Here is an 18,987-nt window from a genome sequence, read left to right as displayed (position 1 = left end):
CCCACACTAAGAAAAAAAGGTGCTATCTAGAACCTAAAAGGGTTCTTCGGCTGTCCCCATGGGATAACCCTTTGAAGAACCCTTTCCACAGAGGGTTCTACATGAAACCCAAAGGGTCCTCCTATGGGGACAGTCGAAGAACCCGTTTGTAACCCTTTTTTCTGAGTGCATCCTACACTGGGTTAGCCTGGCTGATGCGACCCACGTGTTACACAGCAAGGGAGTGCTGTTACACACTGGTATGGACAGGAGACCGTTGATGGTGCAATATTCACACAGAAATTGTCTTGAGCTTTGGTTCTCTCAAAGTTTTTTTTTCCTGGGGTTGAGACCTCTCATTGTTTAGATTTGAAAATTCAACAGTTGTTTTGGAAGGGGGCGGTACTCAGGGGCTGTGTGGCTGTCCATGTGGGTGTTTGGTTCTCCTGTCTTTCTCACTCAATCAGAAAAAACACAGCCTCCTTCATTATCAATGCATTGTGTCTACAACATAAAGGAGCCATTCCAGACTGTAATCAGGAAGACTTCGAGTTTGGTGTCAGCCAGACTAACGGTGGGTAGCTTACCAATCTGTTTTAAAAATAAGGCAGCAACACTTCAAAACACTGAAAAYAAATGTGATAACAGCTTCTGATAGCTCTGAATCTGAAATGGAACCCTGTTACCTTTTTAATGCACTACATTTGACCAAGGCCCACAACCTATTCCCTATGTGCACAAAAGTGGTGCACTACATAGGGAATAGGATGCCATTTCAGATGCAGCCTGGCTGCCTTTTAAAAGGAACTGAGAGGTCCATCTGTCTGCTGTTGAAGGGAAATAAAAGAGGACATTGGCCAGCTCATACAAACCTTTTGTTTTCCTTTAAGCTCTAGTTGCACCTAGGTGGTTCCAAGCAGCAAAATGAGGCAGGATCCATTTTAATAGTCCAGCCTGGGACAAAACATTGTGTGGATCCAGCAAGGAAAGATCTACATTCTCAAAACCTCACTGGCCCAAGAAATAAATCATTTTCAGGGCTGAGAAGACAGGTATGTTCACCTGGGAATTACTGCAGAGGAAGGTGATAAATCACACCAATTAAAAATAGCTACTGCCTGTGATGTCTTCTCATGACCCATCAAATTATATGTCCCTACAAATGAGACACTGATTAATTTAGGGAGAGATATTTTTAACTAGCTTTGACGGGTAAAGACATCATGAAAAGCATGTTGAATTATGACAGTGAAAAAGAGATACGATGCAGCTGCACATTTACAGGGTAGTAGTCCCAAAATGTTTGCAATGAGCTCACAAAAAGATATCTAAGAAATGTCCCCATCCACATTCCCTTATTCACATGCATCTAGTCACATAGCTTTAATATGACAAAGATGTAAACATTGCTGCTGTTGAAACACAAGCACCATTGTTTCACATCATCTGGGGTCCCGTAGTGTCACTTCAAAAAAAAACGTTGCATCCACCAGAAAGGGATACAAAGACAAAGAGTTTAGAGAATAAGAACATCAGGATTTAATCAATACGTCAATGCATAAAATCAGGACGTCATGTCAGCTCTACAATAAAAGGTCTGTGAGATTGCCATTGTCTCATTATTAAAATATATATTCCATGGAGAATATCCTCTCTATGATCATATGTTTCTAACACCCTAGGAACTTGTGAAGGTCTAAAAATGATTTGATAGGTATAGTGTACATGGTGTGCAATGACAGCTTTTATTCGTCTGAACAAGTGAAAATGAAACCCTAATAAATTAACAAGCTTACATCTCAAAAGGCAGATGGTAATGCAGTGAAGGGCCCATTTTAATTTGATAAACCAGATGTCCTCATAGACTTTGTGTTTATTTGCATTATAGAGACTTTGACAATGTCAAACACCAGACTTCACTTAATGTAACAGATGGGCAGATGTACCGTACAACAGCCCACATTCTGCCCTCATAACAACCATTGAACCTTGTAAAGTCAGCCTTATAAAGATCAGCCATTTTAAAGTATTTTCCTCTGTTTATTACTTCATGAACTACATATTGGATTTAGTAGATGGACAATTGGCTTTGTGACAGTATGTCTTGATCTTTTTTTCATTTTTTTGCCACCTTTATTATTTTGAGTATACATTTCAAATGTTTATTGTTTGGCTTTAGTCTCCAAATGAATTTGACCTAAATGATAACACAAAATAACAGAGCCTTTATTAGATTTCTAGAGATAAAAGTATAGTGTCTGGTTTTTGTCTGCTTCAGTACAACATATTCTAAGAGTTGCTCCTGCCACCTAGTGGCTGGAAAAGAAACAGCATTAGTCATGTCATTCCAAAAAGTGAGCATAACCATGTAGCAACATTTATTTTTTGTTGAAATGTCCCATTAAAAGGGGTTTAAATCCCAGTCCCAGTCCTGCCTATCTGAGGATGGGTTCAGCGGCGCTGCCCCTGGTTGGAAAGGGCCTGTGGGGGGAAAGCAGGCTCCCTCTGGGAGGGTCCCTGAGCGGAGGAGCCAGGCTCTCTGGACCAGAGGGTTTGGATGGGCTGGTCCTCTTCTGGGGTGGTGAGACTTTCCTGACAAACAGAGGCGCTATGGTCACCAATACATTGACACAAATCGGTTTACATGTTTACATTTAAAAAATCCACTTAACATAAAACATACTTCTGACCATTGAATTAATAAATGAAAAAATCCCCCACTCTCTGTATCTACTGTAACTAAGTTACAATATATATTAATATATACACTGACGTCATTGCATTTCCTAATCTAAGAGTATTTTTGGCAAGCATAAAATGCAGCTCAATCACCTGTGCAGTTGAAGGCGGGTGCTCTTGGAGAGGGGTCCCATCTTGGACAGGATGTTGCTGTAGTTGTGTGTCCGTCGTGGTACGAGGCCCAGGTCTCCTGTCTTGAAGTGAGACAGCTGGGTGGTGTCCTTGAGAAGAGGACCAAGAAGCCCTGATGATCTGGAGGAGGGTGTAGGAGACAAGTATGCATGTCATTTAAGAAACATAGTGAGCTAGAGAAATACACTATATATACAAAAGTATGTAGACACTCCTTCAAAATTGGTGGATTTGGCTATTTTAGCCACAACCGTTGCTGACAGGTGTATAAAATCGAGCACATGCCATGCAATCTCCATAGACAAACATTGGCAGTAGAATGGCCTTACTGAAGAGCTCAGTGACTTTCAACGTGGCACTGTCATAGGATGCCACCTTTCCAACAAGTCAGTTCAACAAATTTCTGCCCTGCTAGAGCTGCCCTGGTCAATTGTAAGTGCTGTTATTGTGAAGTGGAAATGACTAGGCACAACAACGGCTCAGCCACGAAGTGGTAGGCCACATAAACTCACAGAACAGGACTGCTGAGTGCTGAAGCGCGTACCGCGTAAAAATTGTCTGTCCTCGATTGCAACACTCACTACCGAGTTCCAAACTGCCTCTGGAAGCAACGTCAGCACAAGAGCTGTTCGTCTGGAGTTTCATGAAATGGGTTTCCATAGCCGAGCAGCTGGACACAAGCCTACGATCACCATGTGCAATGACAAATGTCGGCTGGAGTGGTGTAAAGCTCACCGCCATTGGACTCTGGAGCAGTGGAAACGCATTCTCTGGAGTGATGAATCGTGCTTCACCATCTGGCAGACCGATGGACGAATCTGGGTTTGGCAGATGCCAGGAGAACACTACCTACCCGAATGCATAGTGCCAAATGTAAAGTTTGGTGGAGGAGGAATAATGGTATGGGGTTGTTTTTCATGGTTTGGGCCCTTTAGTTCCAGTGAAGGGAAATCTTAACGCCATCATACAATTACATTCTAGACTATTCTGTGCTTTGTGGCAACAGTTTGTTTCATCCTGCATTGTCATCCTGTTTCAGCATGACAATGCCCCCGTGGACAAGCGAGCTCCATACAGAAATGGTTTGTCGAGATCTGTGTGGAAAAACTTGACTGGCCTGCACAGAGCCCTGAACTCAAACCCATCGAACACCTTTGGGATGATTTGGAACACTGACTGCGAGCCAGGCCTAATCGCCCAACATCTGTGCCCGACCTCACTAATGTTCTTGTGGCTGAATGGAAGCAAGTCCCTGCAGCAATGTTCCAACATCTAGTGGAAAGCCTTCCCAGAAGAGTGGAGGCTGTTATAGTAGCAAAGTGGGGACCAACTCCATTATAATGCCCATGATTTTGGAATGTGATGTTGGATGATGTTGACCATGTAGTGTATCTTGAGCTTCTTGATAATCATACCATATGTAAACAATGTACTAACTCTTGCAACATAATTTTTTTTTAAATAAACAATAAACAGTAATTCCATTGTTATGGAATAATTATGTTGCTGTAGTTCTGTATTGACAGCTTTCTCCAAGACAGTGCTAATGTACAGAGTAAACCTGCACAATGGTTACTAGTGCACTAGCTCACATCTGCTACACTAGCATTAGATGAGAGGGAGGCAGTATGTAGGCAGCCTCCAGTACCTTCCTGGGCCAGGGCCGGTCTTGAGCTCGTGGAGGGAGTCTCCCTCTGGAATGAAGTCCTTCATGGCAGGCCCTTTCCCCAGCAGAGCAGCACTGTCCAACACAGCCAACAGCTTCTGCATCATTTGGTTCCTCCGGACCAGAGTCTTCACCTCAGAGTCCTCCTCTTTAGGCACCTCCTGTTATGATAGGCGAAGGACTTACGTTAGTGCTACTAATCGCAATGTGATATTTCCAACTGGTGAGCAAGTGTGAGGTAAATTTAACCACAAGTGTTAATTACTCATCTCAACGTGGAAACATTTTACACAAGTGTTTATAACTAAAGTAACAAAATTCTGACTCATAACTACAATGTAATGACACAATAATTGCTTCAGGAAACAGTTTATAATACATAGAAGACTATCTACACGCATGCAATGTTTACACCAGTGGAGGAAGGGTAGAACCATCCTCAGTGAATTTCAGAAAAAATCTCAATTGAAAAAATAAGTTAAGTCTTTTTTAGATAAAACTATACTAAATATATTCAAATCAAATCGTATTAGTCACATGCGCCAAATACAACAGGTGTAAACCTTACAGTGAAATGCTTACTTACGAGGCCCTAACCAACAATGCAGTTAAAAAAATATATGTGAATAAGAAATAAAAGTAACATGTAATTAAAGAGCAGCAGTAAAATAACAATAGCGAGACTATATACAGAGGGGGGTACTGGTACAGAGTCAATGTGCGGGGAGCACCGGTTAGTTGGGGTAATATGTACATGTAGGTAGAGTTATTAAAGTGACTATGCATAGATGATAACAACAGAGAGTAGCAGCGGTGTAAAAGAGGGGGCAATGCATATAGTCTGGGTAGCCATTTGAATATCTAATCAAATGGCTACCCAGAAGCTGTTTAGAAGCCTCTTGGACCTAGACTTGACGCTCCGGTACCGCTTGCCATGCAGTAGCATAGAGAACAGTCTATGACTAGGGTGGCTGGAGTCTTTGAAAATGTTTAGGGCCTTCCTCTGACACCGCCTGGTATAGAGGTCCTGGATGGCAGGAAGCTTGGCCCCGGTGATGTACTGGGCCGTACACACTACCCTCTGTAGTGCCTTGCGGTCGGAGGCCGAGCAGTTTCCATACCAGGCAGTGATGCAGCTAGTCAGGATGCTCTCGATGGTGCAGCTGTAAAACCTTTTGAGGATCTGAGGACCCATGCCAAATCTTTTCAGTCTCCTGAGGGGGAATAGGTTTTGTCATGCCCTCTTCACGTCTGTCTTGGTGTGCTGGGACCATGTTAGTTTGTTGGTAATGTGGACACCAAGGAACTTGAAGCTCTCAACCTGCTCCCCTACAGCCCCGTCGATGAGAATGGGGGCGTGCTCGGTCCTCTTTTTCCTGTAGTCCACAATCATCTCCTTTGTCTTGATCATGTTGAGGGAGAGGTTATTGTCCTGGCACCACACGGCCAGGTCTCTGACCTCCTCCCTATAGGCTCTCTCGTCATTGATCAGGCCTACCACTGTTGTGTCATCGGCAAACTTAATGATGGTGTTGGAGTCGTGCCTGGCAGTGCAGTCATGGGTGAACAGGGAGTACAGCAGGGGACTGAGCACGCACCCCTGAGGGGCCCCTGTGTTGAAGATCAAAGTGGAGGATGTGTTGTTACCTACCCTTACCACCTGGATCCAGTTGCAGAGGGAGGTGTTTAGTCCCAGGGTCCTTAGCTTATTGATTAGCTTTGAGGGCACTATGGTGTTGAACGCTGAGCTGTAGTCAATGAATAGCATTCTCACATAGATGTTTCTTTTGTCCAGGTGGGAAAGGGCAGTGTGGAGTGCAATAGAGATTGCATCATCTGTGAATCTGTCAGGGTGGTATGCAAATTGGAGTGGGTCTAGAGTTTCTGGGATAATGGTGTTGATGTGAGCAATGACCAGCCTTTCAAAGCACTTCATGGCTACAGACTTCAGTGCTACGGATCGGTAGTCATTTAGCAGGTTACCTTAGTGTTCTTGGGCACAGGGACTATGCTGGTCTGCTTAAAACATGTTGGTATTACAGACTCGGACAGGGAGAGGTTGAAATTGTCAGTGAAGACACTTGCCAGTTGGTCAGCGCATGCTCGCACAGTACACGTCCTGGTAATCCGTCTAGCCCTGCGGCCTTGTGAATGTTAACCTGTTTAAAGGTCTTACATCGGCCGGGGAGAGCCTGATCACACAGTCTTCCGGAACAGCTGGTGCTCTCATGCATGTTTCAGTGTTATTTGCCTCGAATCGAGCATAGAAGTAGTTTAGCTCATCTGGTAGGCTGGTGTCACTGGGCAAATTTCGTCTGTGCTTCCCTTTGTAGTCTGTAATGGTTTGCAAGCCCTGCCACATCCAACGAGCATCAGAGCCAGTGTTGTACGATTTGATCTTAGTCCTGTATTGACGCTTTGCTTGTTTGATGGTTCTTCGGAGGGCATAGCGGGATTTCATATAAGCTTTCCGGGTTAGAGTCCCGCTCCTTGAAAGCACAACTGGTTAGGAATACGTAAAACATCAGCCTTGTTCTCCGCCTCCATCTTGTCACACATGACACCAAATAATTGATTAAAACACACTGTTTTGCAATGAAGGTCTATAGTAGCCTCAGCAGCACTCTGTAGGATAGCACCATGGTGTAGCCGGAGGACACCTAGTTTCAGTCCTCCTCTGGGTACATTGACTTCAATACAAAACCTAGGAGGCTCGTGGTTCTCACCCCCTTCCATAGACTTACACAGTAATTATGACAACTTCCAAAAGACGTCCTCCAACCTATCAGAGCTCTTGTCCACCCAATCAAAGGATCAGAGTATGAATCTAGTACTGAAAGCATAAGCTACAGCTAGCTAGCACTGCAGTGCATAACATGTGGTTGACTCAAAGAGAGAGAAAGACAATACAAATTAATTTCTTCAAAAATGAAGGAGCAGCAAGAAAGAGGGAGCTATATTTTGTATTTTTCCATGCTATGTTACCTAGCTGGCTATGGCTATCCAGCACTGGAACTCTTCCAAGTCAAGGTAAGCTTTTAGTTTTATAAATGTATTGCCACCGGGGCCCGCTGGTGTAACTGCTAAACTGCTTTCTAACTGTACACTGATGCATGATTGTAGCTAGTTTACTAACACGTTTGTTTTAGTAGCTATGTTGACTTGACTTTAGCTAATATGGCGACAACGATGTAGGCTGTGTATAGTGGTTAGCGGTTATGATATGAGGGTTTGGCTTTTGAAAGGTTTTCTCGCCTGGTCACAGACAGCTGATGTGTTGTGCACTGAAGTCCACAAGTGAAGGAAAAAGGTGAGAAGAGGAGAGCGCGTAGATGAGAGAAGGAATTATGCAACGATCAAAGGGATCTGTCATGTTTTGTCTTTGATCATCATGTCTTGTCCCTGTGCTTCCCTCTGCTGGTCTTATTAGGTTCTTTCCCTCTTTCTATCCCTCTCTCTCCTCCTCCCTCTCTCCCTCTCCCGCTCTCTCTCTCTATCGTTCCGTTCCTGCTCCCAGCTGTTTCTCATTCTCCTAACGACCTCATTTACTCTTTCACACCTGTCCCCTATTTTGCCCTCTGATTAGAGTCCCTATTTCTCCCTATGTTTTCGCTTCTGTCCTTGTCGGATTCTTGTTTGATGTTTGCTGTTCTGTGTCCTTGTTCCGCCCTGTCGTGTTTTGCCTTCTTCAGATGCTGCGTGTGCAGGAGTGCTATGTCAGCTACGGCCTGTGCCTTCCTGAAGCGACCTGCAGTCTGTGCGGCGTCCAGTCGTTCCTCTCTACTACGAGAGGATTCAGTTTCCTGTGGATTTACCCTGATAATATCCAGAGGAGATCATTGTTTGTTTAAGACTGGAATAAAGACTCTGTTTCTCTTACGCGCTTTGGGTCCTCATTCACCAGCATAACAGAAGAATCCGACCAAAGAATGGAACCCAGCGCACTACGGATTCTCGCAACACTGCCGTCGAGATCCAGGGAGCAATGCTCGGCAGACACGAGCAGGAATTGTCTGCTGCTCGTCATGCCGTTGAGACCCTGGCCGCTCACGTCTCCGATCTCTCAGGACAGTTTCAGAGTCTTCGTCTCGTGCCACCAGCTACTTCCTGGTCTTCGCGGTCTCCGGAACCTAGGGTATAATACCCACCATGTTACTCTGGGCAGCCCACTGAGTGTCGCTCCTTTCCCACCAGTGTGATATTGTGTTCTCTCTCCAGCCCAACACATATCAAAGAGAGAGCTCGGAATCGCCTAACGTCATATCACTCCTTACTGTCGGCGTCGGAGATGGGCCACAGCTATCTGGGGGCAAGGGCTGAGTGTTCTAACGTTTATCAGAACTTTAAAGAGGAGATGATACGGGTTTTTGATCGTTCATTTTGGAGAAGAGGCTTCCAGGGCCCTGGCTTCCCTATGTCAAGGTGATCGATCCATAACGGATTATCTATATAGAGTTTCGCACTCTTGCTGCATCCAGTGACTGGAACGAGCCGCGCGTTGCTCGCTCGTTTTCTGGAGGGACTCCACGCTGAGGTTAAGCATGAATGTTCTCCCGGGAGGTTCCTTCCAGCGTGGACTCTTTGATTGCACTCGCCATCCGCATAAAGAACGACGGTAGATCTTCGTCACCGAGCGTCGTGGAAGAGAGCTCGCGCGTTAACGGTGTTTCCCCTCTCCGCATCTCAACCATCTCCTCCCATCGGCTCAGAGACTGAGCCCATGCAGCTGGGAGGTATTCGCATCTCGACTAAGGAGAGGGAACGGAAGAATCACCAACCGCCTTTGCCTCTATTGCGGTTTCTGCTGGACAATTTGTCATGTCATGTCCAGTAAAAGCCAGAGCTCATCAGTAAGCGGAGGGCTACTGGTGAGCGCTACTACTCAGGTCTCTCCATCAAGATCCTGTACTACCTTGTCGTCCATCTCAGTGGACCGGTTCGGCTGCTTCCTGCAGTGCCTTGATAGACTCTGGGGCTGAGGGTGTTTTATGGACGAAGCATGGGCTCGGAAACATGACATTCCTCTCAGACAGTTAGGGAAGCCCACGCCCATGTTCGCCTTAGATGGTAGTCCTCTCCCCAGTATCAGATGTGAGACACTACCTTTAACCCTCACAGGATCTGGTAACCACAGTGAGACCATTTCTCTTTTGATATTTCTCACTTTTTACACCTGTTGTTTGGGTCATCCCTGGCTAGTATGTCATAATCCTTCTATTAATTGGTCTCAGTAATTCTATCCTATCCTGGAACGTTTCTTGTCATGTGAAGTGTTTAATGTCTGCTATCCTCCTGTTTCTTCTGTCCCCTCTACTCAGGAGGAACCTGGTGATTTGACAGAGAGTGCCGGAGGAATATCATGATCTACGCACGGTCTTCAGTCGGTCAGAGCCAACTCTCTTCCTCCTCACCGGTCGTATGATTGTTGTATTGATCTCCTCCGGGGACCACTCCCCCTGGCGTAGACTATACTCTCTGTCGGCTCCCGAACGTAAGGCTCTCGAGGATTATCTGTCTGTTTCTCTCGACGCCACCGTACCTGGTGCCTTCTTCCTCTCCCGCCGAGCGGGGTTTTCTTTGTTAAGAAGAAGGACGGTACTCTGCGCCCCTGCGTGGATTATCGAGGGCTGAATGACATAACGGTAAGAATCGTTATCCGCTTCCCTTATGTCGTCAGCCTTCGAGATTCTGCAGGGAGCCAGGTTCTTTACTAAGTTGGACCTTCGTAACGCACCATCTCGTACGCATCAGAGAGGGGGGACGAGTGGAAAACGGCGTTTAACACTCCGTTAGGGCATTTTGAATACGGGTTCTGCCGTTCGCGTCTCGCTAATGCTCCAGCTGTCTTTCAGGCATTAGTTAATGATGTACTGAGAGACATGCTGAACATCTTGTTTTCGTTTACCTTGACGATATCCTGATTTTTTACCGTCACTCGAGATTCATGTTCAGCACGTTCGCCGTGTACTCCAGCGCCTTTAGAGAATTGTCTCTACGTGAAGGCTGAGAAGTGCGCCTTTCATGTCTCCTCTGTCACATTTCTCGGTTCCGTTATTTCCGCTGAAGGCATTCAGATGGATCCCGCTAAGGTCCAGGCTGTCAGCGATTGGCCCGTTCCTAAGTCACGTGTCGAGTTGCAGCGCTTCTCGGTTTCGCTAATTTCTATCGCGTTTCATTCGTAATTTCGGTCAAGTGCTGCCCTTCACAGCTCTGACTTCTTGTCAAGACTTGCTTTAAGTGGTCCGGTTCCGCCCAGGGAGCTTTTGATCTCCTCAAGAAGCGTTTTACATCCGCCCCTATCCTTGTTACTCTGACGTCACTAAACAATTCATTGTCGAGGTTGACGCTTCAGAGGTGGGCGTGGGAGCCTTTGTCCAGCGCTTCCAGTCTGACGATAAGGTCCATCCTTGCGCTTACTTTTCTCATCGCCTGTCGCCATCGGAACGCAACTATGATGTGGGTAACCGCGAACTGCCGCCCATCCGCTTAGCCATAGGCGAATGGCGACAGTGGTTGGAGGGCGGCGACCGTCCCTTTTGTCGTTTGGACTGACCATAAGAACCTTGAGTACATCCGTTCTGCCAAACGACTTAATGCACGTCAAGCTCGTTGGGCGTTGTTTTTCGCGTCGTTCGAGTTCGTGATTTCCTATCGCGCCGGGAAATAAGAACACCAGAAGCCTGATGCCTTATCCGTCTCTTTAGTTCTTCTGTGGCTTCTACCGACCCGAGGGGATTCTCCCTGAAGGGCGTGTTGTCGGTGGACTGTCTGGGGAATTGAGAGACAGGTAAAGCAAGCACTCACTCACACTGCGTCGCCGCGCGCTTGTCCTAGTAACCTTCTGTTCGTTCCTGTCTCTACTCGTCTGGCTGTTCTTCAGTGGGCTCATTCTGCCAAGTTAGCTGGCCACCCGGCGTTCGGGGTACGCTTGCTTCTATTCGCCAGCGGTTTTGGTGGCCTACTCAGGAGCGGGACACGCGCCGTTTCGTGCTTGCTTGTTCGGACTGCGGCAGGACTAATTGTTCAGGGGCTGTCTGGAACTCTCCTCCTGCCGTCGTCTTCAGACCGCTTCCCATTCCTTCTCGACCATGGTCTCACATCGCCTTAGACTTATATTACCGGTCCCTTCTTCTGCGGGGAAGACTGTGATTCTTACGGTTATCGATAGGTTCTCTAAGGCGGCACATTTCATTCCCTCGCTAAGCTTCCTTCCGCTAAGGAGACGGCACAACATCATCATTGAGAATGTGTTCAGAATTCATGGTCTTCCCGTTAGACGCCGTTTCAGACAGAGGCCCGCAATTCACGTCACAGTTTTGGAGGGAGTTTCTGTCGTTTGATTGGTGTCCGTCAGTCTCTCTTCGGGTTTCATCCCCAGTCTAACGGTCAAGCAGAAAGGGCCAATCAGTCGATTGGGTCGCATATTACGCAGCCTTTCGTTTCGAAACCCTGCGTCTTGGGCAGAACAGCTCCCCTGGGCTGAGTACGCTCACAACTCGCTTCCTTCGTCTGCTACCGGGCTATTCTCCGTTTCAGAGTAGTCTTGGGGTACCAGCCTCCTCTGTTCTCGTCCCAGCTCGCCGAGTCCAGCGTTCCCTCCGCTCAGGCTTTTGTCCAACGTTGTGAGCGCACCTGGAGGAGGGTCAGGTCTGCACTTTGCCGTTACAGGGCGCAGACTGTGAGAGCCCGCCAATAAACGTAGATTAAGAGTCCTAGGTATTGTCTGCGGTCAGAGAGTGTGGCTTTCCACTCGTAACCTCCCCTTACGACAGCTTCTCGCAAGTTGACTCCGCGGTTCATTGGGTCCGTTCCGTGTTCTCTCAGGTCGTCAATCCTGTCGCTGTGCGGACTGCTTCTTCCGCGACATCTTCGTCGCGTCCACCCTGTCTTCCATGTCTCTTGTGTCAAGCCTTTTCTGCGCGCCCCGTTCGTCTTCCCTCCCCCCCCCCCCCGTCCTTGTCGAGGGCGCACCTATTTACAAGTACGGAAGACATGGACCTGCGTTCTCGGGACGTGTCACACATACTTAGTGGATTGGAGAGGTTACGGTCCTGAGGAAGGAGTTGGGTTCCATCTCGGACGTGCTGGACCGTTCGTTGATTGATGATTTCCTTCGTTGCCGCCAGGGTTCCTCCTCGAGTGCCCAGGAGGCGCTCCCGTGTCCGGGACCACCAGAGGCTACGGGTACTGACATGGGGGAACCCGTGTTCAGTGTCTTGTCTTTAATCATCATGTCTTTGTCCCTGTGCTATCCCTCTGCTGGCTGTCCAATTGAGCTTACTTTCCCTCTGTCTATCGCGCTTCTCTTCCTCCCACACCTCTCTCCCTCTCCGCTCTCTCTCCCTTATCGTTCCAGTTCCTGCTCCAGCCCTTGTTTCATCTATTACTCCCTAACCGAAGCCCTCATTTACCTCTTTCCACATCCATGATCCCCATTTTTGCCCTCTGAATATTAGGAGTCCCTTATATTACTCCCCTCTGTTTTCCGTTCTGTCCCTACTTGTACGGTATTTCGTTGTTTTGATTTGGCTGGTCCGCCTGTCAGCTGTGTTCCGCCCTGTCGTGTTTTTGCCTTCTTCAGATGCTGCGTGTGAGCAGGTGTCTATGTCAGCTACGGCCTGTGCCTTCCTGAAGCGACCTGCAGTCTGTGGTCGCGTCTCCAGTCGTTCCTCTCTACTGACGAGAGGATTTCAGTTTCCTGTTTTGGATTTACCTTTGATAATATCCAGGAGAATCATTGTTTGTTTAAGACTGGAATAAAGACTCTGTTTCTCTTACGTCGCTTTTGGGTCCTCATTCACCAGCATAACAGGATCATGCTGTTTGCATGCGGCTGCTATGAAAGTGAACTGTGTTTGCGTGTGATCAGGGGTGTATTCATTCCGCCTATTCTGTTGAAAACCCTTTCTTAAACGAAGCAAACGGAACGTGGATAAATATACCTGAATTTGTTCAATAGAAACTCTCGTTTGCAACTGTTGGACTAATGATTACACCCTAGTTCAGCTAGATGCAGGCAAGATTGTGCAAGGCGGTACTGAATGTGTCGATGTCTGTCACCTTGATTACTCAAATTTCTCTCGACCTGTGCACCTACGTTGTAAACTTTAATTCATAGGTTAGGTTGTAGCAACCTCATGATGGTTATAGTGACATTTGAGGGGGGGTACTGTCACGCCCTGACCTTAGAGAGCTTTTTATGTCTCTATTTTGGTTTGGTCAGGGTGTGATTTGGGTGGGCATTCTATATTCATTTTTCTATGTTTTGTATTTCTTTGTTTTGGCCGGGTATGGTTCTCAATCAGGGACAGCTGTCTATCATTGTCTCTGATTGGGAACCATACTTAGGTAGCCTTTTCCCACCTGTGTTTTGTGGGTAGTTGTTTTCTGTTTAGTGTTCTGCACCTGACAGGACTGTTTCGGTTTCGTTTCTCACTTTGTTTATTTTGTTCGAGTGTTTGTTGATTTAATAAATATCATGAACACTTACCACGCTGCGCTTTGGTCCGATCCTCCTTCATGCAACGACGACCGTTACAGAATCATGTAGTAGCCTAAACCTATTGATGTTACATTGAACTGGGTGAATGGAATATGAATGAGTCATCCAATATGCTGTAATAGAAATAAGGCCATGCTCATAAAAAATCCTCCCTCATCTTAATCGGCACCGACCGCCTTTGGTTTACACTGCTATGATTTTGATTCCAGGCACTTCTTTACCATGAGGGCCTGTTTCAGGGCGAATGCAGCCGCCTGTAGGATGGTCTCCAGTTGTCCTCTCACGTCCCTCTCCTCCTCCAGCTCTCTCCCCAGCCTGTTTGCCTCGGCACAGTTCCTCCCTGTCTCCTCCAACAGAGAGGCCTGCACCTGCCTGTAGGAACAAACCAGAAATTTGGGGTTATTTACTAATTCAGTTCTTCAATATCAAATGGCTTAAAAACAAAAGACAGGAATCATACTTTTCAGGAAGTTCCATGCATGCAGTTCCATTGAAATTCAATAGATTTTGTGAGAATTAGTTTGACTGTTAATTGAACATATCTCTCACTCGTCGCTGGCATTTGAGGCCTTCATGTAACAATAAACTGACTAGGGGAGCACCTGACATTTAAATGTCACCGTCACAGGCTGAATTAATTATTATTTATTTGTCTGACATGAATAAGATATACTGTATCATTGTTACACATTAATGTCAGTTAGCCAGGCAAAATACTAATTAAATCATGTACAGGGCCGCAGTCCTGCTGGTTTTGGTTTCTCCAAGGCATTGATCAGTAAATTACACTGACTGCTCAGAGAACAGTCACTGAATGACAAGGAACAAAACCAGCAGACACTGCGGTTTACCAGGACCAGAATTGTGGACCCCTGATGTAGAGAACAGGAACTCTGGAGTCTTCTTGAATTCTGAATGGAAACATCAGACCTTAGGGCATGCATTTCTGCCAGCAGTACGACATGATCCTTCTGCAGTTGTTGATGCTCCTCTTGAGCCCTAGCATACTCCTCCAGCTCAGCCTGCATCTGCTTACACTTCTCTGTGAGCTGATGGATCACCTGATGAAAAGAGAAGAGGAGCAGAGAGGAAGAGCATGGTAACCTGTCAGCAATCAAATCAGGCTTCAGACAGGTCCTGTCATTATCATGTGGAGATGTTGATACACCAAAATCATGCAAGCTAACAATCATCGCTCTCACCCCTTATCTCTCCCCAGTACCTTCTGGTTGCTGAGGCTCTTACGGGTCATCTTGTTGAACAAGGGCTCCAGGACCTCCATCTCTCTGCGGATATGCTTCTCTCTATCCCTCAGATCCTCGTTCTCCTCCAGCAGCTGCTTGCTCTTGTCTGACAGCTGACTAAGCTGGGCCGTCACAGACACATTCTCGTGGATGGCCCTCATGGTCGTCTCTGGCATCTTCCTGTCCGACACGCGCCGAAACTCGGCTGCCACCGCCGCCACGTGCTGCTGCATCTCCTTCTTTAGTCTAGAGGGAGCAGGGAGGGAGGACAGCATGAGCAGGAGCTTATGACCAGATCATACAGTGTACAAATGGCTTCTTAACATAATGGCATTGACCTGTCATTGTCCAGCACAGCCTTCCTCTCCAGGCTGTAGATGACTGTGTGGTGCTCCTGTCTCTGCTTCCCAAGCTGCTCCTCCAGGCCTTCCAAGTGGGCCATCAGCTCCTCCTTCTGCACACGGAACTCCTCGAGAGCTGCTAGCTTACCCGCTGCATGTGGATGGTGTTAGGAGTAATTCAATTACAGTTGAAGTCGGAAGTTTACATACACTTAGATTGGAGTCATTTAAACTTGTTTCTCAACGACTCCACAAATTTGCTTGTTAACAAACTATAGTTTTGGCAAGTCGGTTAGGACATCTACTTTGTGCATGACACAAGTCATTTTTCCAACAATTGTTTACGGACAGATTATTTCACTTATAATTCACTGTATCACAATTCCAGTGGGTCAGAAGTTTACATACACTAAGTTGACTGTGCCTTTAAACAGCTTGGAAAATTCCATAAAATGATGTCACGGCTTTAGAAGCTTCTGATAGGCTAATTGACATAATTTGAGTCAATTGGAGGTGTACCTGTGGATGTATTTCAAGGCCTACCTTTAAACTCATTGCCTCTTTGCTTGGACATCATGGGAAAATCAAAAGAAATCAGCCAAGACCTCAGAAAAAATATTGTAGACCTCCACAAGTCTGGTTCATCCTTGGGAGCAATTTCCAAACGCCTGAAGGTACCATTTTCATCTGTACAAACAATAGTACGCAAGTATAACAACCATGGGATCATGCAGCCGTCAACCGCTCAGGAAGAAGACGCGTTCTGTCTCCTAGAGATAGATGTACTTTGGTGGCAAAAGTGCAAATCAATCCCAGAACAACAGCAAAGGACCTTGTGAAGATGCTGGAGGAAACAGGTACAAAAGTATCTATATCCACAATAAAATGAGTCCTATATCGACACAACCTGAAAGACCGCTTAGCAAGGAAGAAGCCACTGCTCCAAAACCGCCATAAAAAAAGCCAGACTACAGTTTGTAACTGCACATGGGGACAAAGATTGTACTTTTTGGAGAAATGTCCTCTGGTCTGATGAAACAAAAAATTGAACTGTTTGACCATAATGACCATCGTTATGTTTGGAGGAAAAAGGGGGACGCTTGCAAGCCGAAGAACACCATCCCAACCGTGAAGCACGGGTTGTGGCAGCATCATGTTGTGGGGGTGCTTTGCTGCAGGACAGACTGGTGCACTTCACAAAATAGATGGCATCATGAGGAAAGGAAATTATGTGGATATATTGAAGCAACATCTCAAGACATCAGTCAGGAAGTTAAAGCTTGGTCGCAAATGGGTCTTTCCAAATGGACAATGACCCCAAGCATACTTCCAAAGTTGTGGCAAAATGGCTTAAGGACAACAAAGTCAAGGTATTGGAGAGGCCATCACAAAACCCTGACCTCAATCCTATAGAACATTTATGGGCAGAACTGAAAAAGTGTGCGCGAGCAAGGAGGCCTACAAACCTGACTCAGTTACACCAGCTCTGTCAGGAGGAATGGGCCAGAATTCACCCAACTTATTGTGGGAAGCTTGTGGAAGGCTGTTACCCGAAATGTTTGACCCAAGTTAAACAATTTAAAGGCAATGCTACCAAATACTAATTGAGTGTATGTAAACTTCTGACCCACTGGGAATGTGATGAAATAAATAAAAGCTGAAATAAATCATTCTCTCGACTATTATTCTGGCATTTCACATTCTTAAAATAAAGTGGTGATCCTAACTGACCTAGGACAGGGAGTTTTTACTAGGATTAAATGTCAGGAATTGTGAAGAACTGAGTTTAAATGTATTTGGCTATGGTGTATGTAAACTTCCAACTTCAACTGTAAATTATCAAAGTTTGATCAGATATTTTTGAGCTGGTTTTAAATAAAAGTCTGGTGGTGGATCATGTGGATGGAATGTTATGGTGTCGAGGTTCTTAGTATCTTACCAAGGACCATGTTCTCTGAGGTGAGCTTGTCCTTGTTCTCCTGGAACTCTTGGCGAAGTTGACTGAGCTGCAGCTCAAAGGAGTCCTTCTCAGCATCCTTGGCCTGCTGCAGTCCCACCAGTCTCTCCAACAAGTCTGTGAGCTCATCCTCCTTCTGGGCCAGGGAGCGCTTCAGGTAGAGCACAATGTCTTTCTTCTCCTTCTCAATGGTGAAATACTGAGAGGAGAAGTCCTTCTGTTGCACCTCCAACTCATCACATTTGTGCTGATATCTGCAAATATGAGGTGAGAAAATAGGATGAGGGTGGGATTCAGTCATGGAAACTTGATTGGAAGGGTACAAGCTTGGAATTAACATGATTTAGTTTCATATTATTATGGTGTATTTTGTTTTAACGTTAAATGTGCAGTATTTTATAAATAACACATATTTTAATGATTTGCATTAGTCCTAACTGATTCGTGTTTGATTGCCTATTTTACGCACATGCACCGCAGTTTTCGTAACGGCAATGGGTTCTATTTTGTCATTATGTGGTTATATTATCCAACTATTGTTCCAACAATAATCTGATAGTGTCAGTGCGTGTTGACTCGCAACATTATTTATTATTCAGAGGATCAGAGATTAGACTAAATATGAATAGAAATGATCTGTGCGGACCACCCAAAGAAAACTCTCACTTTTCCAATTGTTCCTCCAAGTCTCGTATCTGCGACCGGTAGAAATCTTTTCCACCTTCAGACAATGCGTCGTCAAAACACGTTTTGTCTCCAAATCCAATGATCTCTTTTTTGGTTGATTTATCTCCGCTTTTCTTTCCATTCTTTTTTGGCATATTTGCAATGAAACTTTGTGATTGCGCTATTAAACAACTAGGCAACCACAACACACGTTGTTACCAAGAGAATGACGTCAGGTGCTGACCCGTTGAATTGGAATGTCAGTCTGCCCCAAGTATCCCTGACTGCAGTGTGCAGTTCGGGGCCGGGCTCGATGTGGGCGGAGTCAAACGTTTGACCCCGCCCACTTTTTTGTTTGACAGTCACAGACAGAATACAAACACACAAGTTTGTGCAAGGCACACGTTTAATACAAACGTATTTCATTTTTGAAGATCATAAGAAATATTATTTAAAGTGGTACCAACACATGTGTTGTAACACTTTTTGCTTCATCCTATATTTGAAGCCAGCTACTGATATTGTTGCAGGGAACAACAGACTTGTCATGTACTGTTAAAATTGTGTTGATAAATGTTATAACTTTGTAATTATATTATTTAATTGAGCATATATATACACAGTTACTACCTATCCTGATTTATACTGCTATTTACTTTCCTCATGAGAATGGAGACAGACTACACCATATAGACATACTGACAAGCTGAATGTGCTTTGTACATCAAGTTATACCAGCTCCAGTAAAGAGATCAGAGACT

The 18,987-nt window shown here is 45.7% G+C and overlaps 1 protein-coding gene across 2 annotated transcripts; it reads right to left on the bottom strand.

Moving 5' to 3' along the window:
* Window positions 1–1,703: 1,703 nt before the first annotated feature.
* Window positions 1,704–18,475, bottom strand: cfap157 (cilia and flagella associated protein 157). 2 transcript variants are annotated; one of them, XM_024002922.1, is made up of 9 exons: window positions 18,227–18,475; window positions 17,543–17,814; window positions 15,601–15,754; window positions 15,241–15,508; window positions 14,949–15,079; window positions 14,240–14,390; window positions 4,499–4,677; window positions 2,812–2,970; window positions 1,704–2,571 (listed from the first exon to the last, which is right to left on the bottom strand). In XM_024002922.1, exons 1-9 carry the CDS (start codon window positions 18,379–18,381, stop codon window positions 2,415–2,417), a joined length of 1,626 nt encoding a protein of 541 aa, XP_023858690.1. In that variant the 5' UTR covers window positions 18,382–18,475; the 3' UTR covers window positions 1,704–2,414. The 2 variants fall into 2 exon arrangements, with proteins under 2 accessions (XP_023858690.1, XP_023858691.1); XM_024002923.1 differs by having other exon boundaries at window positions 1,704–2,566.
* Between the last annotated feature and the right edge of the window lie 512 nt (window positions 18,476–18,987).

Source organism: Salvelinus sp. IW2-2015, linkage group LG15 (genome assembly GCF_002910315.2).
Source record: "Salvelinus sp. IW2-2015 linkage group LG15, ASM291031v2, whole genome shotgun sequence".
Classification (NCBI taxonomy): domain Eukaryota; kingdom Metazoa; phylum Chordata; class Actinopteri; order Salmoniformes; family Salmonidae; genus Salvelinus; species Salvelinus sp. IW2-2015.
Note: the sequence above shows the minus strand (reverse complement) of the source record. Positions and strands in the feature narration are given on the sequence as shown.

Coding starts and splice junctions, on each gene's coding strand:
- cfap157 (XM_024002922.1), bottom strand. CDS start 18,381: ATGCCAAAAAAGAATGGAAAGAAAAGCGGAGATAAATCAACCAAAAAA. Junction 15,080..15,240: donor AGAGCCTCAGCAACCAGAAG/GTACTGGGGAGA, acceptor TCTTTTCATCAG/GTGATCCATCAGCTCACAGA. Junction 2,572..2,811: donor ACCCGCCTTCAACTGCACAG/GTGATTGAGCTG, acceptor TCTGTTTGTCAG/GAAAGTCTCACCACCCCAGA.